General features: G+C 46.1%; 2 protein-coding genes across 2 annotated transcripts in view; both read left to right on the top strand.

Annotated features, from left to right (window-relative positions):
* Nucleotides 1-6,253, top strand: part of nrd1b (nardilysin b (N-arginine dibasic convertase)) — a 22,543-nt gene extending 16,290 nt beyond the window's left edge. Inside the window, exons 29-30 of the mRNA XM_083940432.1 lie at nucleotides 4,051-4,140; nucleotides 4,228-6,253. Of these exons, the coding sequence (XP_083796558.1) occupies nucleotides 4,051-4,140; nucleotides 4,228-4,449 (312 nt within the window). The 3' untranslated portion in view covers nucleotides 4,450-6,253. The remainder of the gene's footprint in view (nucleotides 1-4,050; nucleotides 4,141-4,227) is intronic.
* A 1,725-nt stretch (nucleotides 6,254-7,978) lies between these two features.
* LOC310966632 (sterile alpha motif domain-containing protein 9-like) lies at nucleotides 7,979-18,156 on the top strand. Its single transcript, XM_083940431.1, has 4 exons — nucleotides 7,979-8,137; nucleotides 10,501-11,254; nucleotides 12,825-13,089; nucleotides 13,498-18,156. Exons 2-4 carry the CDS (start codon nucleotides 10,511-10,513, stop codon nucleotides 17,124-17,126), a joined length of 4,638 nt encoding a protein of 1,545 aa, XP_083796557.1. The 5' UTR covers nucleotides 7,979-8,137; nucleotides 10,501-10,510; the 3' UTR covers nucleotides 17,127-18,156.
* The last annotated feature ends 3,261 nt before the right edge of the window (nucleotides 18,157-21,417 follow it).

Genomic DNA, 21,417 nt, shown 5'->3' with positions numbered 1-21,417 from the left:
AACCCCTCTTGTTGCGGTCCCTGGTCCTGTGGTTGTAACCCTCTTGTTGTGGTCCCTGGTCCTGTGGTTGTAACCCCTCTTGTTGCAGTCTCTGGTCCTGTGGTTGTAACCCTTTTGTTGCGGTCTCTGGTCCTGTGGTTGTAACCCTCTTGTTGCGGTCTCTGGTCCTGTGGTTGTAACCCTCTTGTTGCGGTCTCTGGTCCTGTGGTTGTAACCCCTCTTGTTGCGGTCTCTGGTCCTGTGGTTGTAACCCTCTTGTTGCGGTCTCTGGTCCTGTGGTTGTAACCCTCTTGTTGCGGTCTCTGGTCCTGTGGTTGTAACCCCTCTTGTTGCGGTCTCTGGTCCTGTGGTTGTAACCCTCTTGTTGCGGTCTCTGGTCCTGTGGTTGTAACCCTCTTGTTGCGGTCTCTGGTCCTGTGGTTGTAACCCCTCTTGTTGCGGTCTCTGGTCCTGTAGTTGTAGCCGCTCTTGTTGCGGTCTCTGGTCCTGTGGTTGTAACCCTCTTGTTGCGGTCCCTGGTCCTGTGGTTGTAACCCCTCTTGTTGCGGTCCCTGGTCCTGTGGTTGTAACCCCTCTTGTTGCGGTCTCTGGTCCTGTGGTTGTAACCCCTCTTGTTGCGGTCTCTGGTCCTGTGGTTGTAACCGCTCTTGTTGCGGTCTCTGGTCCTGTGGTTGTAACCCCGTTGTTGCGGTCTCTGGTCCTGTGGTTGTAACCCTTCTTGTTGCAGTCCCTGGTCCTGTGGTTGTAACCCTCTTGTTGCGGTCTCTGGTCCTGTGGTTCTAACCCTCTTGTTGCGGTCTCTGATCCTGTGGTTGTAACCCCTCTTGTTGCGGTCTCTGGTCCTGTGGTTGTAACCCCTCTTGTTGCGGTCTCTGGTCCTGTGGTTGTAACCCTGTTGTTGCGGTCTCTGGTCCTGTGGTTGTAACCCTCTTGTTGCGGTCCCTGGTCCTGTGGTTGTAACCCTGTTGTTGCGGTCTCTGGTCCTGTGGTTGTAACCCCTCTTGTTGCGGTCTCTGGTCCTGTGGTTGTAACCCCTCTTGTTGCGGTCTCTGGTCCTGTGGTTGTAACCCCTCTTGTTGCGGTCCCTGGTCCTGTGGTTGTAACCCCGTTGTTGCGGTCCCTGGTCCTGTAGTTGTAACCCCTCTTGTTGCGGTCCCTGGTCCTGTGGTTGTAACCCTCTTGTTGTGGTCCCTGGTCCTGTGGTTGTAACCCCTCTTGTTGCAGTCTCTGGTCCTGTGGTTGTAACCCTTTTGTTGCGGTCTCTGGTCCTGTGGTTGTAACCCTCTTGTTGCGGTCTCTGGTCCTGTGGTTGTAACCCTCTTGTTGCGGTCTCTGGTCCTGTGGTTGTAACCCTCTTGTTGCGGTCTCTGGTCCTGTGGTTGTAACCCCTCTTGTTGCGGTCTCTGGTCCTGTAGTTGTAGCCGCTCTTGTTGCGGTCTCTGGTCCTGTGGTTGTAACCCTCTTGTTGCGGTCCCTGGTCCTGTGGTTGTAACCCCTCTTGTTGCGGTCCCTGGTCCTGTGGTTGTAACCCCTCTTGTTGCGGTCTCTGGTCCTGTGGTTGTAACCCCTCTTGTTGCGGTCTCTGGTCCTGTGGTTGTAACCGCTCTTGTTGCGGTCTCTGGTCCTGTGGTTGTAACCCCTCTTGTTGCGGTCCCTGGTCCTGTGGTTGTAACCCTCTTGTTGCGGTCTCTGGTCCTGTGGTTCTAACCCTCTTGTTGCGGTCTCTGATCCTGTGGTTGTAACCCCTCTTGTTGCGGTCTCTGGTCCTGTGGTTGTAACCCTCTTGTTGCGGTCTCTGGTCCTGTGGTTGTAACCCTCTTGTTGCGGTCTCTGGTCCTGTGGTTGTAACCTCGTTGTTGCGGTCTCTGGTCCTGTGGTTGTAACCCTGTTGTTGCGGTCTCTGGTCCTGTGGTTGTAACCCTCTTGTTGCGGTCTCTGGTCCTGTGGTTGTAACCCTCTTGTTGCAGTCTCTGGTCCTGTGGTTCTAACCCCTCTTGTTGCGGTCCCTGGTCCTGTGGTTGTAACCTTCTTGTTGCGGTCTCTGGTCCTGTGGTTGTAACCCTCTTGTTGCAGTCTCTGGTCCTGTGGTTGTAACCCCTCTTGTTGCGGTCTCTGGTCCTGTGGTTGTAACCCCTCTTGTTGCGGTCTCTGGTCCTGTGGTTGTAACCCTCTTGTTGCGGTCTCTGGTCCTGTGGTTGTAACCCTCTTGTTACAGTCTCTGGTCCTGTGGTTGTAACCCCTCTTGTTGCGGTCTCTGGTCCTGTGGTTGTAACCCCTCTTGTTGCGGTCTCTGGTCCTGTGGTTGTAACCCTCTTGTTGCGGTCTCTGGTCCTGTGGTTGTAACCCTCTTGTTGCGGTCTCTGGTCCTGTGGTTGTAACCCCTCTTGTTGCGGTCTCTGGTCCTGTGGTTGTTACCCCTTTTGTTGCGGTCTCTGGTCCTGTGGTTGTAACCCTCTTGTTGCGGTCTCTGGTCCTGTGGTTGTAACCCCTCTTGTTGCGGTCTCTGGTCCTGTGGTTGTAACTCCTCTTGTTGCGGTCTCTGGTCCTGTGGTTGTAACCCTCTTGTTGCGGTCTCTGATCCTGTGGTTGTAACCCTCTTGTTGCGGTCTCTGGTCCTGTGGTTGTAACCCCTCTTGTTGCGGTCTCTGGTCCTGTGGTTGTAACCCTTTTGTTGCGGTCTCTGGTCCTGTGGTTGTAACCCTTTTGTTGCGGTCTCTGGTCCTGTGGTTGTAACCCTGTTGTTGCGGTCTCTGGTCCTGTGGTTGTAACCCCTCTTGTTGCGGTCTCTGGTCCTGTGGTTGTAACCCCTCTTGTTGCGGTCCCTGGTCCTGTGGTTGTAACCCCTCTTGTTGCGGTCTCTGGTCCTGTAGTTGTAACCCCTCTTGTTGCGGTCTCTGGTCCTGTGGTTGTAACCCCTCTTGTTGCGGTCTCTGGTCCTGTGGTTGTAACCCCTCTTGTTGCGGTCTCTGGTCCTGTGGTTGTAACCCCTCTTGTTGCGGTCCCTGGTCCTGTGGTTGTAACCCTCTTGTTGCGGTCTCTGGTCCTGTGGTTGTAACCCCTCTTGTTGCGGTCCCTGGTCCTGTGGTTGTAACCCCTCTTGTTGCGGTCTCTGGTCCTGTGGTTGTAACCCTGTTGTTGCGGTCTCTGGTCCTGTGGTTGTAACCCCTCTTGTTGCGGTCTCTGGTCCTGTGGTTGTAACCCCTCTTGTTGCGGTCCCTGGTCCTGTGGTTGTAACCCCTCTTGTTGCGGTCTCTGGTCCTGTAGTTGTAACCCCTCTTGTTGCGGTCTCTGGTCCTGTGGTTGTAACCCCTCTTGTTGCGGTCTCTGGTCCTGTGGTTGTAACCCCTCTTGTTGCGGTCTCTGGTCCTGTGGTTGTAACCCCTCTTGTTGCGGTCCCTGGTCCTGTGGTTGTAACCCTCTTGTTGCGGTCTCTGGTCCTGTGGTTGTAACCCCTCTTGTTGCGGTCCCTGGTCCTGTGGTTGTAACCCCTCTTGTTGCGATCCCTGGTCCTGTGGTTGTAACCCCTCTTGTTGCGGTCTCTGGTCCTGTGGTTGTAACCCCTCTTGTTGCAGTCTCTGGTCCTGTGGTTGTAACCCCTGTTGTTACGGTCTCTGGTCCTGTGGTTGTAACCCCTCTTGTTGCAGTCTCTGGTCCTGTGGTTGTAACCCCTTTTGTTGCGGTCTCTGGTCCTGTAGTTGTAACCCTCTTGTTGCGGTCTCTGGTCCTGTAGTTGTAACCCCTCTTGTTGCGGTCTCTGGTCCTGTGGTTGTAACCCCTTTTGTTGCGGTCTCTGGTCCTGTGGTTGTAACCCCTCTTGTTGCGGTCTCTGGTCCTGTGGTTGTAACCCCTCTTGTTGCGGTCTCTGGTCCTGTGGTTGTAACCCCTCTTGTTGCGGTCTCTGGTCCTGTGGTTGTAACCCCTCTTGTTGCGGTCTCTGGTCCTGTGGTTGTAACCCCTCTTGTTGCGTTCTCTGGTCCTGTGGTTGTAACCCTCTTGTTGCGGTCTCTGGTCCTGTGGTTGTAACCCCCCTTGTTGCGGTCTCTGGTGCAGATCGAGGCCCTGAAGCTGTTCTCTCAGGGGGATCTGGTCTCGTGGTTCCTGGAGCACAGAAACAGCAGCAGCAGGAAGCTCAGCGTACATGTGAGTGCGTTCACCTGAAATACGGACGAACACTTGCTAACAAAAATAAACAATCCTTAACACGTTTATTTCCTGCGTCTCCGTCAGGTGGTCGGCTTCGGGGCGGAGGAGAACGACCCTCCAGAACCGGGCGCCGCCTGCAGCCCGGACAGCCCGGACAACCCCCCTTCCTCGGCCTACGGTGAAGTGAGCGAGCTGACCTTCCTGCCGGCCTCCTCGCCGTCGCTCCAAGACGCCGCCGTCATCACCGACATCAGGGCGTTCACCTCCTCCCTCCCTCTCCACCCGTACCACAAAATCCTCAGCTAAGCCGCTCGCCGCAGACGGACGGGACACCGGGATGAAGACCGCCTCCGAGTATAAATAATAAAGTAACCATGGAAACAGCTCGCATTGATGTTTGAAGACGACACTGTCAGGAAGTGTCTGGACCCCGATCATAGACCGTACAAAGTAATGGACTCCACTTAAAGCTGCGTTCTCTCTAACGTCCACTTAAAGCTGCGTTCTCTCTAATGTCCACTTAAAGCTGCGTTCTCTCTAACGTCCACTTAAAGCTGCATTCTCTCTAATGTCCACTTAAAGCTGCATTCTCTCTAATGTCCACTTAAAGCTGCGTTCTCTCTAATGTCCACTTAAAGCTGCATTCTCTCTAATGTCCAGCAGGAGGAGACTCCACTTAAAGCTGCATTCTCTCTAATGTCCAGCAGGGGGAGACTCCACTTAAAGCTGCATTCTCTCTAATGTCCAGCAGGAGGAGACTCCACTTAAAGCTGCATTCTCTCTAATGTCCAGCAGGAGGAGACTCCACTTAAAGCTGCATTCTCTCTAATGTCCAGCAGGAGGAGACTCCACTTAAAGCTGCATTCTCTCTAATGTCCAGCAGGAGGAGACTCCACTTAAAGCTGCATTCATCAAATAATCCATGAAGAAAGTTTTTAACGGAGAGATGCTAACAGCTGGACGTGGCTAACAGTGGTTAGCTCGGGGCAGCACGGTGAAGGCATTCAAAGGTCTTTTTTAACCACTAATGCTGCTGAAAATAACAGCAAACCTCTGCAGCAGCATGAGAAGAGTCCCTACACACACAACAAAGCACCAATGGGCTCCTTCCACTGTAATGGACTTTACTATGAGAGGAGCTGGTACAGGGGCCAGTAGGTAAGTCTTTAAAACACTCTTTAATAAACTCTGGCTTCACTAACTACGCTGATGATGCTTTGTTGTGTGTGTAGGGACTCTTCTCATGCTGCTGCAGAGGTTTGCTGTTATTTTCAGCAGCATTAGTGGTTAAAAAAGACCTTTGAATGCCTTCACCGTGCTGCCCCGAGCCAATCACTGTTAGCCACGTCCGGCTGTTAGCGTCTCTCCGGTTAATACTTCACACATGAAAAAACGTCTACTTGCCCAAAAAAGACCGCGTTCTCTCTCTTTAGCACCTAGCTTAGCGCAGCACCATTGAAACGTCACACGCGTTAGATCAAATATCACTCCGGGCTCCAGAAAACCAAGATGGCGGCGGCTGAAGGCATCAAAACGGTCAAAAAACACGCGGGTGACGTCACGGTCACGGTGGCTACGTCCATTATTTTCTACAGTGTGTGGTCCGAGCGTCCGAAACACGTCGCACTGGAACGTTTTACGGCGGTTGAAATAATCATGAATGCAAAGAAATAACCACTTTTTTATGTAGCGTAAATACTCGTCTGTGATTGGTTTAAAGGATTAAAGTCGGGTTTCATCCCGACAGACGACGTCCGTGAGTCCGACTCACTGTGAACTTGTTTGTACGATTATTCGCAGGGCCAGTGAACGCATCATGATGACTCAGGGTTAAAGCAGAACTCTGATTTTAATGTTCAACAACTGTTTTAATTTGTTACGTATGAGTTTTCACACGTGTTCATACTGAAATAATATTAATAATTATTATAATAATAATATTAATAATGATAATTATAATAATAATAATAATTATTATAATAATAATATTAATAATGATGTGTGAGAAAGAAACAACCTGAGCTCTGAATGCACTGCTGTAGTTTGTGGAGAGACTACGTTTTATTATTAACGTTTGCGTTTCCATGGCGATTAAAACGACCTTGTTTGTTCCAGTTTAAAGTTTTGTTTCATTTTCTGTCGATAAATAAAAAAGTGATTAAAAGGAGAAAGTTGTGATAACGTCATTAAGTCATTCAGATGGAAATAAATCATTTAAATATGGCAAAAAAATTATAACTTTTCAACATAAATAACATGTTTTTCTACTTTTTTAACATTTAACATGTTTTTTTTTAACATAACATGACTTTTTTAACTTTTTTAACATAAAACATGACTTTTTTTAACTTTTTAAACATATAACATGACTCAATTAACTTATATCGTTGTGACTGTAACCTGGTGCTGCGTTCAGGTGTAACAGCAGATGATGTCTTCAGAAGAAACACCAGCTCCAGCAGAAGAGTAACTGACTCCTTACAGTATTGTGCTGTCGCATATTTCCTCAGACACATTTGTCTTTTTTCTACGTTTTAAAATGATCACGTTTATTTTGAAAAAATCATGTCAGAAGTGGGATTCGAACCCACGCCTCCAGGGGAGACTGCGACCTGAACGCAGCGCCTTAGACCGCTCGGCCATCCTGACGTGGGCTGCTATGGGGGAGGGGCATGACAGATACGTGGGCCGAGCACCCTTAGTCACAGCTGTTGAAGTCTCCCAGCAGGACTCTGGAGTCCCCTACTGGAGCCCCATGCAGGACTCCATTCAGGGTCTCCAAGAAGGCCCCAGACTCTGAACTGCTGTTCGCTGCATCTGCACCAACAACAGTCAGAGTCCCCCCCCCCACCACCCGCAGGCGTAAGGAGGCCACCCTCTGGTCCACCGGGGTCAACTCCAACACCGCGGCGCTCAGCCGGGGGTCTGAGAGTCTCCCCACACCCGCCCGGCCCCTCACACCCTGGGCCCCTCCAGAGAAGACCAGGGTCCAGCCCCTATCCAGGAGCACGGGTCCAGATCCAGACTGTGTGTGGAGGTGAGCCCCCCCAGATCTAACTGGGAGCTCCACCTCCCTCACAAGCTCCGGCTCCTTCCCCCACAGAGAGGAGACGCTCCACGTCCCCAGAGCCTCTGCTGCCCGGGTCTGGACCCTCCAGGCCCCTCACCTTCACTGCCCCCCGTGCAGCAGCGCCCTGACCCCAGTGGTTCCTCCTGTGAGTGGTGGGCCCACAGGATGGAGAGGGGGGAGGGGCCACGTCACTTTTTCAAGCTCTGTGGCAAACCCAGCCCTCAGTCCGGGCCTGGCTCCAGACGGGCAGGGTCTCTCTTCCTCTTCCTCGTTCGTCCGGAGAGTCTTTGTGAACCGTTCTTAGTCCGGCCCCTCGCCCGAGACCACTCTGCCACCTTAAATGAAAGTCATCCCAACACTGAGGTATTGTGCAACAATGAGCAGCATGGCCGTTAATATAAGCCAAAAACACAACTATCACTATGTGAATACTGTGCACGTGGGCCTACGCGTTCACACATTGTGTGGGATTATTTGAAAGTATAGCTTAATTTTCATTTAACTGATATTTTGCTTTTGTGTGAAATATTATTTTCAATCACACAGTCTTCATAAGAGTAGATTCTATAATTAAGATGATGGATTTGAGGGTCCATCCTTTGCCCGTTATCACCACAAGTATGTTTGTTATCTAGCTTTCAGGATCGACCAATCACAGCTTTTGAAATGATGACTCATCCCTAGCAACGGGGTCGACCACGCCTCCTCACTGAGAGAGGAGTTTCTGTCCGTTCCCTGCTCAGAGTTCTCTGAGAATGATCTGGATTCACTCCGAAGCTGAGACTCCTTCCTGGGACCGTTTAGGTAAAGTTAGGAGCTCTCTGAGAGGATCTCGGATCACAGAATCTCCAGGGATACGGGCCCAGGATGTTCAGGAGGGAAGCCCAGCAGCTGAACACCAGTCGGACACAAGGACCTCAGAAGGTAAGAACTCTGCATTTTTATTGGTTTGTAAAAGAACAATAAGTTTTCCTGAATCTCACATTGTGAACATAAACGCTGTGGTCACATTTGGTATCAACAAAAAGCTTTGGGCAGGAATTGACTCGGTGCGTCAGTGGGTGAAACTAAGACTTAAACAAACGGTTGGTGAGTGTTTTTATTCTTTCCACACGCAGCAGGACGTGACTGTACACTGTGGAATTTGAACCTCGTCCATGCTCGTCCATGCTTGTAAATACGCCCACACACTATGTAGGTCTGCTGCAAATTAGGGAATGAAGCTGTGAGTGTGAGGTTCTGACTGGGGCTACACCCGTGCACTATATTAAGCCATGTTACGCCCTAACCAAACAGGTATAAGCAGCTATCACACACCCACAGACGTGTCCTTGAAGGCCTCAGTGCTCGTCCGCTTGTAGTTTCCTTATCTGACTGCTACACACACTCTCACAGTGGCTGCACGGCTGAGAAACAAGCGCCCACTCTCTGCATCATACATGAAAGTCACAATGAAACCAGCGTATAAATGTATGATGTGCTACTTTGAACCACTAAAACAATCATCATATATACGTATAAAGACCATTCTTTATTATTCTGTATCATTAAAAACAAATCGCCACCACGTAGATCTGGAGTCGTTCTTGACTGAACTCATTTTTCAAAGTTATTTTCTTGATTAAAACATTTATAGTTTGGATTGAAATGCCGTGCGTGATTCCCCAGAGCTCAACTGGAACGACCCAGAACCCACAGATGTTTAGTTAATGAGCAGAAACACACCAAAAAATGTGGGTTTGAGAGTCTCCCCACACCCGCCCGGCCCCTCACACCCTGGGCCCCTCCAGAGAAGACCAGGGTCCAGCCCCTATCCAGGAGCACGGGTCCAGATCCAGACTGTGTGTGGAGGTGAGCCCCCCCAGATCTAACTGGGAGCTCCACCTGGTACCTTCCTCACAAGCCGGAGCTTGTGAGGGAGGTCCCCAGAGCCTCCACGTCCCCAGAGCCTCTGCTGCCCGGGTCTGGACCCTCCAGGCCCCTCACCTTCACTGCCGCCCGTGCAGCAACTCCAGCGGTTCTTCCTGCGGGTGGTGGGCCCACAGGATGGGGAGGAGGGAGGTGCCACGTCACGAGCCCCGGGCTTCCTCCGGGCAGGGTCTCTCTTCCTCTTCCTCGTTTGTCCGTAGAGTCTTTGTGAGGCGTTCTTAGTCCGGCCCCTCGCCTGAGACCACTCTGCCATGGGAGACCAGGAGCACCAGGGTCCAGACCACAGCCCTCAGGTTCACAGGGACACACAAACCTCTCCACCACGATAAGGTGATGGTTCCTGGAGAGGCCGGGCTACAGAGCTGTTCTTTAACGGTGATATGATACCAGGATGACGCCATCTGCTGTTTACTAGACCAGCACGCCCCCCTCCTTTCCGCTTACCGCTCTTGGTGCAATCCCGGTCAGCCCGAATGGTGTGGAAGCCATCCACGGAGATGTTCTGGTCCGTAATGTCCCTGTGCAGCCATGTCTCCGTGAAACACACCCGACTGCACTCATGGTACTCAGGGTGGCTCCGCGTTAGCGCCGTCAGTTCATCTACAGAGACCGTACATTTCCCATAACAACAGAGGGCAGAGGCTTAAATCTTCTCCTCTCCATAAACCCGTCCCGTCTCAAACCTCCTCTATTGTCCCGACGTTGCTTCCCACCTCTGCATCCCCGGTGTGTTTTTCTCCAGAGTTCAGATGGAATATCTGCTGGTCTGGCTGCTATACTGGACGACATTAGCGCAATCTGCTGTTCTCCGGAGTAAACAAAGACAGCGTGTCCCGTTGGAAGCGGCATTGATAAAAACAACACGAAAGGAAACATGAAAACAATCGAAAGTAACCTCACTGTAGAGGGCAGAACTTCACAGAAGTTAGGCTGATGGTTCCCGGAGAGGTAATCATCTCATCTCATCTCATCTTCAGCCTCTTATCCGGGGTCGGGTCTCAGGGGCAGCAGCTCCAGCAGGGGACCCCAAACTTCCCTTTCCCGGGCCTCATTAACCAGCTCTAACTGGCTCCGTGGCAAACCCGGCCACCAGGTGCTCGCCGGCGAGCCCTCTGTCTGGGCCTCGCTCATCGGATGTCACTGAATTCATCATTTAAAGTTATGTTTGCCATGGAGGGAAGCCAATCACTGTTCATCTAGAAAGACTGTGCACAGAAACATAACATTACACAGAATCAGTTTAAACCCTTTCAGCGAAACCAAATTGCATGTCAATCTCCATGTTGGACTGTGAACCATGCCTGTCTCCTTATCTTTTTGTATTGCTCTTATCCTTTAATCAACTGTTTAATTTTCAGCTGATCCAAAATGAGACGCTCAACAGTGAAGCCACCACCTCCATTAGACACATGGACGAAGGAAGACGTCCACCGGTGGCTGATGACGGACGTCAAAGTTCATCAGACTTGGGCAGACAGATTCTTTGAAGAAGATGTGTCTGGAGATAGTTTAGATGTCTTTGAAAAGACAGACATATTGGACCTGGGAATAAAACACGGCCCTGCTGTAAAAATCACGTCCTATCTAGAAAGGCTCAAACAGGGATCACAACATGAGTCACAGTTCCCAGCGTATGTGGAAACCTGGACAAAGGAGCAAGTGAAGCAGTGGTTACTGCAGCATGTTAGGGTCTATAGCAACTACGCAGAGCGTCTCCAGGAGGAAGAAGTGTCTGGAGATTGTCTGGTTTGCTTCAAAAAGCAGGATTTTCTGGATTTGGAAGTGAAAAGCGGTCCTGCTGTAAAGATTCTGGCAGAAATCCGTCAGTTGAACAACAAACCAGAACCGACACTAGAACCAATCCTTAACCCCAGCGCGGATGAACCAGAAGCTCCAAGCACCACTAAGCCTGAACCGAGTCCGGCTCAGGCAACAGCAGCCAAACCACCAGAATCACAAATGAAAATTGGATTAAAAACAGACAAAATGGTGGAGAAAGACTCTGAAAATGCTCAGCGGCCGTTCAGGAAAGCTGCAGAAAAGAAAAGGAGGAAGGAAAATGAGCTGCCGAAGCCAAAGGACTTGGGAACCAGGAGAAAAGAAACCAGTGGGGTAACGTTTCTGTTTTGTTCTATACGTCATAATATATGAGATATATTATATCAGCATGTTCTAACCTTTTGAAAAAGTAAAGTCACAAATACAAAATTATATTATATTAATATATTTTTAGAACAATAAAGGCATCACAAACTCTCAGGACTTTTACTAAACATAGACCGTTCTCCTCAAAGCAGCTTCAGTCCAAAGCAACTGGACTTGGTTCTTTGTCAGGAAGACGTTTCACCTCTGATCCAAGAGGCTTCATCAGTTCATGTACGCATCTGACCAGGACCAGGACCAGGACCAGGGCCAGGACCCGGACCAGGACCAGGCTGGGACTGGACCAGGACCAGGACCAGGACCAGACTGGGACTGGACCAGGACCAGGACCAGGACCAGGCTGGGACTGGTCCAACTAACTGGTGTGAGATCCAGGTATTTAACCTCTCACAAGGCCGATGATGTCACTGGAACCCTTTGTGCTCCAAGTGCCAACGGCCATCGTTAGAGTGACAGTCGTTGGTGGGAAGAAACCACTTCTCTCCAGTTTACAGTGCTGCCCTTTCATCCCTTCAGGAGATTCAACAATCTAACCTCAAAGAACAACTGTTCACAAACATCCTCCTGTGACTCCAACAATGGTCTTTAAGACCCAATAGAGCACTAACCAAGTCCAGACCTACTTCCACCAACGACTGGACCAGGACCAGGACCAGGACCAAGACCAAGACCAAGACCAGCACTAACAAAGCCGAAACCTACTTCCCACCAACGACTGTCACTCTAACGACGGTCCTGGTCCTGGTCCTGGTCCTGGTCCTGGTCCTGGTCCTAGTCCAGTCCCAGCCTGGTCCTGGTCCTGGTCCTGGTCCTGGTCCTGGTCCTGGTCAGATGTGTACATGAACTGATGAAGCCTCTTGGATGAGAGGTGAAACGTCTTCCTGACAAAGAACCAAGTCCAGTTGTTTTGGACTGAAACTGCTTTGAGGAGAACGACGACCTGGACACATGAGAACATTCACCGGCTTAGACAGCTATGAAAGTTTTATTTAGTCATTTTCTAGGAAAAATGTTCTTTCATATTTTCTGAAACTATCGCTGTTTACTGAAAGCACATGGAGACTAACAATCTTCAAAAAGGTCATGTAACTCTAACTCCATCATCTGCTCCAAGAGTCGTCTCTGTGTGCTCCTAATGGCATCTGCTAGTTTACATCAGAGTCCCTCTTTTAGTGCAGCATTTAGCTGTAAGCAGTAACTAATATGTTCTCGATACACTCTATGCCAGACATATGCAATACAGTAACAGAATCTTGTTGTATATTTGATAAGCGCGAAGTTTCGCATAAGAAACCCCTCGGCTTTGATTGGTTGTCGGTCGGGGGCAGTGGATCTAGCAGATGACATTGGGAGCACACAGAGAGAGCAGGAGAGCGAGTCTTCAGTTCGTCCATCTTATTGTGCTGTCAGGATATAGTGGCAGTTTTAGCAAATACTCAAAAACGTATTAGTCTTTATTAGTAAAGTATTAGTTCCCAACTTCAGCTTTAAACGTCTTGAGTTTTGTGTCTTTCTGCAGACGACGGACAAACCCAAGATCGCAGTGGAGATCCAGAAAACTCTAGACAACCTTTTAAAAGATGACCTCAAAAAATTTCAATTCTACGAAAACAATAAATCCACAAATAAATCGATTCCTAAAGGCAAACTGGAGGGCAAGGACACCATAGACACGGCGAAGTTAATGTGTGAACACTATGGAAACGAGGCTTTACGAGCTACAATCGACAATCTACGCAACATCGATCAGCGTGAACTTGCTCGAGGGCTGGAAAACAAGATGGGTAAGACAACCAATGTAAAAATGTATTAAAATAGTGACGTGGATTAACTTAATCATTGTGTTATATAAGTAGTGTCGCTGATAATCTGCATTATTTTGTAACGTTCATTTAACAAGGATTGCTTTTGACAAGCTTGTTGCACTTTGAGGACTTTTATACTATAAACATTGATAAATAAAGAGAATATCTGCACTCCTATGTCCCTGCATTGTTTTACAATATCCATTAATGTGAAGCTCATATTTTTTCGGCCCCTCATTTTGGATCATTTTCGTCCACCGGCCCCAATTCCTAATGAATTGAACAGCCCTGATATAGAGTAATGCCAGCCTTGACTTAAGATATTGTTTTTATCTGTTTTGTTGTTGTTGTTTACTAAATAATGCATTAATTTTACTTTGCATGCAGGTCAACTGGAGCAGCAGTGTCCTTCAAAAGACGTTTTGAAGAAAGAAGCTAACCAGGGGGACAAACTAAAGAACTTGTTGACCTGTGGTGGGAATACACTGGACAACTATGACCGATTTGTTGTTGTTGTGAACAAGAGCAGTCCAGAACAAGTGCAGTATCTGCAGTTCTTGAATAGGCTGAAATTGTTCTGTGTGTTAGACTTTGACCCCAGCTCTGTTTCTGCGGGTGGACTGTGTCATTCATACAAAGAGGCAAGGGTAGCCAATCTGCATTCCCCATCACAATATCAAGGACAGACTGACTCCGTGATAAAGAGCCTTAACCTCTACAAACAGACCAGTTGGGTCTTCTGCAACGGTAGACACGACCTTGACAGTGACTCAAACAAGGAGTTAGACTATAAGAACTGGCTGAGGAAATCTTGCAGAGATGTAGAGCATTTGGTTTCATTCATTTGCAACCCTGAAGTTCTACTCCAGGGAAGAAGTCTCATCATTTTTCTCCTACTTTCACCTGTGGAAACTGAGAAAGACCCAATCTTTGACATCTACAAGTCCTTCATAAAACACATGGAAGAGGAAAGAGTCGTCACTGTTTGTGAATCTCAGGGCACATATGAGAAATGGAGGAATCTGATACAAGAAAGGTGTGACTCAGACATCGACCCGCGATCGATATACGAGCTGAACCTCAGCGAGGTCAATGGCACCGTAATGGCACTGGGACCATTCAATCAGTCATCTGGAAGGTTGCTTCCCTCGTCTGACTCCAGTTTTGTTGTTCTAAAGCAGAAGGATGAAGACTTGTTGACGGCTCTGGACATTTTGTGTCTGAATCAGTGTGAAAACACCTATAATGAAAACAGTCCAGAGTTTGACGCCTTCCAAATCAAAGTTGAGGAGGAATTCTACAGAGGAGGCAAAGTCAAATGGTGGAACTTCTACTTCTGTGACAAAGACCAAGAGAAGCTTTTTGTCAAGCGGGACAAGTATAAAGATGTGAAGAAGACGATTTGGTCTCTTAGGTTGAGGGATTCAAACATGTGTGTTCTGTTCAATCTGTTTCATGACTCCGGCTGTGGGGGTACCACCTTAGCAATGCATGTGATGTGGGATCTCCGTAAAGAGTTCAGATGTGCTGTTCTGAAAGACAATACGCATCCAAAAGCAGAAGTCGCCATCCAAGTTGTTGAACTCATGAAGCTTGAAAGTGAGAGACTGTGTCCAGTTTTGCTGTTAGTTGACGACTCGAAGGAAGGAGAGAATCCTCACGATCTTATAAACAGCATCCGTCAAGCTGTAGAGGATAAATGTAACATAAATATGGATGACGCACAAAACTGCAAAGTCATCATCCTTAACTGTGTTCGTTCCCAATGCCCAAAAGACCAATACAGACGGCAATCCAATCCAAGTCAATTCATCACTGCTTCATTGAGTCAAGACGAACAAAATAACTTTGACCAAAAACTCAAAGAGCTCAAAGTAACTCATGGAAAAACTGAAAACTTTTACAGTTTCATGATCATGAAAGAGAATTTTGATAAAAAATACACTGATGATCTTGCCCGCAACAAACTGGAGAACTTTGATTACAGCGAAAAGAAGGCCCAGCTGTTTGCCTTCCTAGCCTTACTCAACAGCTATGTGGCAGAATCAGAAATCTCTCTCTCACTATGTCGAGATTTCTTGGGGATGAAAATGGTCCACTGGGGGGAGGACAGTGTACTGTACAGAATGGAGCCATATTCAAACCTTCTCATCATAGACACAGTTGAAGAAAGGGGAGGATACAAAGGACTCCGAATCCTTCATCGATCCATATCTTCTGCATGTCTGGAAGAGTTGGAGAAAAGCTGCTATATAAAAGTGAGTGATATCACCAAGGAGATGCTTCACTGTGACCTGTTCTTCAGCGGTAGAGTGGTCAAAGACAGATTCATGCTCTCAATTCAGCGGATGCTGATTGAAAGGCAGTGCAGGAAAGATGGAAATGAGAGAGAACTATTTTCTGCTCTCATTAGCAAAATCCACAACCAAGACGGGAGACAAACTGTCCAAGAAATCTTTGTGAAAGCATCATCCAGGTTTGAAACAAGTGCATCTATTCCTCAGGCACTGGCGAGATATTTGTACATCAATGAGCAGGACTTCCCAGAGGCTGTGAAGTGGGCTGAAAAGGCCAAGAACATCAAAGAAAACCCGTACACATCTGACACGATTGGGCAGATTCACAAAAGCAATTTAAAAACTAACATCAACAGAGAAAAGCAGGAGACAGCATGCAATCCAGAAGACTTAAACACAGACATTAAAACAGCAGAAAACGCCATCAGAGCATTTAAAAGGGCGCAAGAGCTGGCAAATGAAGAGGATGAACCCGAGGAGGAAGCTGCAGATGACGAGTCAGGTGACTTTCCCAGAAAGTCATATAATGTTTTTGGCTACGTGGGTGTGCTGGAAATCGCCTTCCTTGTTTTTGAGATCTTGTGCAGACTGCCCTTCTTCGAGGAAAGTGATCCGATGAAGAAGAGGTACTTGCAGAGTTTTCTGGGAAACAAAATCCAAATCTCCAGTGTGTATAAGGAGGACAATGAGATCAACAACAGATACGTGGAGATCATCAAAGAACACAAACCATTTCTCGTAAATTTGAAAACTGAAGTCAAAGAAATATTTGAATTTCTCAACTGTTACTTCACATATCTGAAAGGGAATAATTCAGAGCTGGATTCAAAGAATCATCGGACTGTCTGCGGCCTTTTCAGGAAGTTTGTGGATCTTTTTTGCACTGGACCGGAGGAAATAACAAAAGAACAACATAAAAACCCTCATCTCAATTTGGAAAGAGAAATTGAAGAACACAAGCTGATTCTTGAAGTGAAACAAGCCGACACTTTCTCAGGGATTCTCCAGCATTTGGACAAACCTGCCGAAGAGATCGAGAGGATCACAGAATGTTACACGTTCTTGCAAAAGCAGCAATACAGCAACAAGAAACAAAAGACAAAGGTAACAATCAATTACATTCTGTCAAACATAATTCTTTACCTTCTGAAACCAAAATCTAAACATGGAAAGAGTCACAGCCACCTATCGGATCTACTTCTGAAAACTCTGCAAGATGTGGGACTAGGGTATCCCTTCCCAGACCCATACTACCTGGCTCTGCTGCTACTCTGGCCAAGTCCAACTGAGGTAAACACAGAAATTGGGACATATGTGACTGCAATTCGAAAGTCATCCCACAAACGTCTTTCGAAATTGTTTCGAAAGCGGAGCACTATCGCCCACTTCTACTTAGGACAAGGAGAAGGACTTTGTAGGGTTGTTTCTAAACCAAAATTGGATCAGACCTTTCTTCCTAAAATGCCTCGTGACGTCCTGGCCCAACTGTGGTGGAACGGAGACATATTTAAGGAAAGGAAAATCACCAGCCGCCTTCATCGGGTCAATGGAATCACTGAGCAAGGACAGTTGTTTGCCAATTACGGCAAACTGAAAATACCAGTGCGCCCTGCTCTCATTGGGAAAATACGGCCCGGTAACAGCACAGAAAAGGTTTCCTTCTACCTCGGTTTTGCAATTAATGGACTCCTTGCATATGACATCCAGTATGAAAACTAGGGTAGTTGATGCTACAAACAAGTGCAGCAAAAGCACTGAGACATGAACTGTACCATGTGAAAAATTGGCGTTTTGTTGCAGTCAGTGACGAACTGTGATGGAAGTCATAAAAAGTTTCCGTGTTTCCAACTCTCAGAAAACTCCGACAGTGTTGGAGATTCATTCGTTCAAAGATCCTTTGGAAAATTGGAAAACGAAACTGAAACTCACTCCTAACGGGGAAAACGAAACTGAAACTCAATGAACGTTTTTAAACCTGGGGAAACACTGTCCATCTGCATCGAGCTTTAGTGTTAAGTTTTAGTAATTTTACTCAAATTTTAAGTCATTTTGCTTAAGTTTTAGTCATTTTGCTTATGTTTCCACTCCTAACGGGAAAAACGAAACTGAAACTTCTCAGAGATTCTTTATTATTTAGTTTGAGAACAAAAAACAACTGAAACAGAATAAAACAAACTGAAATTCTTTCTTTCTTTGTTGATTTGTGATTTAACTTTGATTGAACAGATTTCGGGGTTAAATGTCACAATGAAGCTCAAAGTGTATGTATTTCACTTTTTTAAAACTTCATTGATTCTTTTTTAAACATTTTTGATCCACTTTAGTTGTTTTGTTGTTTATAAAGTGTTTTTGTTCTTTTACAAAGACTGAATAACATGAATAACAGCTGATTGATGCACTGATTGCAGTCTTAAACGTTAATAATGTAGTCATGTGTATATGTTTTTATTATATATATATTTCTATTTTCAAGTGATTTAACATTTTATAAACACTCAAATCCCAGTTGAGAATCCCTGACATGTTGTTTTTATTTCATTTAACGTTTTTTAAACCCTTGTTATTCGCTTTGTTTGTATTATATTATATTTGCTTTGTAATTTTTGGTGTTTGTCTGCCAAGGCTCATTGATTGTAATTGTCTTGGTACGTTCCACTATTACTGTTTCTTTGAATTTGCATTGTTTTGTCTGTATTTTGACGCCTTTTGGAGCTTATTTTTGAGTATTAAAGAATAAAGTATGGAAACTCTACATTACATTTGTGAGGAGCCATTCTATTGCGCTGATTGGTAGTTAAAATTATTTTTTAGGTCCAGATTTATGTTGTTGTAATGTTGGTCACTAAATCTGTTTTTTCTGTTCTCGTAAAAACGTTTTAGCAGCAGAACAAAAATAGATATCATCGCTGTATGTCGTTAGCAGGAGGTAGCAGGATATCAAATAAATCACTGCATTTGAAATATGTTTTATAAAATATGATAAATTACAATCACAAGCCTCTGAAACCAAAATGAAGACGATAGCTTGCTAACTTAGTATCATGCTAGTGCAGTTTTAGTTCATTTTTAGACTAAAACCTGTTTAATTTAATAGAAAAACAGCATTCACAGAACTTAGGCAGCTGAATGAACCGCAATACTTACAAATGACGCGTCGACCAGGTGTTTACAAAGCACATAAAGTGAATAAACACTTTAAAAAAATGTTTTTTTTTGCAAAGTCATTGTGCTCCTAAAACAAAATGGCGGCCGTAAAGTGACGGTGAAGGTTTCTGGAGACACAAACATAAACTGTCGGCAGCAGGAAATCAAATAAAACAGTGAATCATTGCGTTTGAAATGTGTTTCCTGTTGGTGATTATATAAAATATGATATTTTATCCTATTTCACCTCTGAAATCAAAAATGAAGACGTGTGTAGCCATGGTAACGCTGCGGCATTGTGGGTAACAGTCGAGCTTGTTGTCATGGAGATTACGGAGCAGCACAAAGTCTCGTTAGTTTAGAAAATAACAAACAATAAATCATCTTAAAACGGCTGAAAGAAGGTTTGAGTTTAATACTTTGATGAATCTGACGGTTTTTACAACATTAGATTCATATTTTAAACTCTTTCATCAGAACATGTTTGTTTTGTTTTGCTAACTCAGGCTAATGTAGTTTTTACCTGTAAGTCACCTCTTTCATCAGAACATGTTTGTTTTGTTTTGCTAACTCAGGCTAATGTAGTTTTTACCTGTAAGTCACTTTTTTAATAAAACAAACTGAACAAAGCCACAATCATTTTAACCTGGCTTGAATAATAATGTATGATTATTATTAATATTATTAATTTTTAGCTCACCAGTGCCTGTGACGAGGACGCTGGGCCCACCTACGTGTTACGCCCAGATAAGCTCATGTCAGGATGGCCGAGCGGTCTAAGGCGCTGCGTTCAGGTCGCAGTCTCCTCTGGAGGCGTGGGTTCGAATCCCACTTCTGACATTGAACTTTTAAGAATTTGAAAAAAGACTTTAAACTGGAACATATAAGGTCGTTTTAATCACCATGGAAACGCAAAAGTACAGCAGTGCATTCAGAGCTCAGTTTGTTTCTCTCTCATACATCATTAGTATTCGGTCGCAGTCTCCCCTGGAGGTGTGGGTTCGAATCCCACTTCAGACACAACATGTATTTACCGCGTCCTTCGGCTGTTTGACGTGTAAAGGAGAATTAAACAAAATATAATCCTTTATGTCGAAAAGGTCAAACTTCACCACATGTACGCATCTGATCAGCCTGGTGCTGGTCCTGTCCAGTCCCAGCCTGGTCCTGATCCTGGTTGAGTCCCTCAAGTCAACATTTACAGGCTGTTTGTTTAATTCTACATGTCAAATAGCCGCAGTAAATACATTTTATGTCGGAGTGGGATTCGAACCCACGTCTCCAGGGGAGACACCAGTCCACACTCCATACTTGGGTTAGGGTTAGGGGTTAGGGTTAGGGTTAGGATTGGGTTAGGGTTGGGTTAGGGGTTAGGGTTAGGGTTGGGGTTACGGTTAGGGTTAGGGTTGGGGTTAGGGTTAGGGTTAGGGTTAGGGTTAGGGTTGGGGTTAGGGTTAGGGTTGGGTTAGGGTTGGGTTAGGGTTGGGTTAGGGTTAGGGGTTAGGGTTAGGGCTAGGATTAGGGTTAGGGGTTAGGGTTAGGGCTAGGGTTAGGGGTTAGGGTTAGGGGATTAGGGTTAGGGTTAGGGTTAGGGGATTAGGGTTAGGGTTAGGGTTAGGGGATTAGGGTTAGGGGATTAGGGTTAGGGTTAGGGTTAGGGGGCTAGGGTTAGGGTTAGGGCTAGGGTTAGGGGGTTAGGGTTAGGGTTAGGGCTAGGATTAGGGTTAGGGTTAGGGTTAGGGTTAGGGGGCTAGGGTTGGGGTTAGGGTTAGGGTTGGGGTTAGGGGGTTAGGGTTAGGGTTAGGGTTAGGGGGCTAGGGTTGGGGTTAGGGTTAGGGTTAGGGTTAGGGTTAGGGGGCTAGGGTTGGGGTTAGGGTTAGGGTTAGGGTTAGGGTTAGGGTTGGGGTTAGGGTTAGGGTTAGGGTTGGGGTTAGGGTTAGGGTTAGGGTTAGGGTTGGGGTTGGGGTTGGGGTTAGGGTTAGGGTTAGGGTTAGGGTTGGGGTTAGGGTTAGGGTTGGGGTTAGGGTTGGGGTTAGGGTTAGGGTTGGGGTTGGGGTTAGGGTTAGGGTTGGGGTTGGGGCTGGGATTAGGGTTGGGGTTAGGGTTAGGGTTGGGGTTAGGGTTAGGGTTAGGGTTGGGGTTAGGGTTAGGGTTAGGGTTGGGGTTAGGGTTAGGGTTAGGGTTAGGGTTGGGGTTGGGGTTGGGGTTAGGGTTAGGGTTAGGGTTGGGGTTAGGGTTAGGGTTAGGGTTAGGGTTGGGGTTAGGGTTAGGGTTAGGGTTAGGGTTGGGGTTGGGGTTAGGGTTAGGGTTGGGGTTAGGGTTAGGGTTAGGGTTGGCACAGTGTCCTCGGTCACTGCTGCAACAATTTATTTCCATTTTTAATCTAAAATATAAAAATAAGAGTTTAAAATCTAAAATCATAATTTAAATAAATCTAAGAATACATAAAAATAAATCTAAATATTTAAAAATCAAAATTATTTTAAAATTAATTTAATTTTTAACACAAAACGAAAAACATAAAAAATAAATTTAAAGAACTTAGAAAATAAAATGCAAATACATTAAGATCATAACTTAAATAAATCTTAATATTTAAAAATCAAAATTATACAAAAAAGATTATTTTAAATCAAATATATAATATTTAATATTAGTTATATTATAATAATTATATAAAATATACAAATCCAAAAATATAAAAATAAGTTTTTAAAAATAAAATACAAAAATAAAAACATAATTTAATTAGAAGAATTCAAAAAAATAAATCGAAATATTTAAAAATTAAAATTATTTTAAAAATTCATTGAATTAATTGAAAAAAAATCCGGCGTCCAGTGTTTGTTTGTTTGTGCATCTTTAT

Source organism: Echiichthys vipera, assembly GCF_963691815.1.
Source record: "Echiichthys vipera genome assembly, chromosome: 3".
In the NCBI taxonomy this organism is placed as follows: Eukaryota; Metazoa; Chordata; class Actinopteri; order Perciformes; family Trachinidae; genus Echiichthys; species Echiichthys vipera.
The sequence above is the reverse complement of the archived record's forward strand: the minus strand, read 5'-3'. Positions and strand labels throughout refer to the sequence as shown.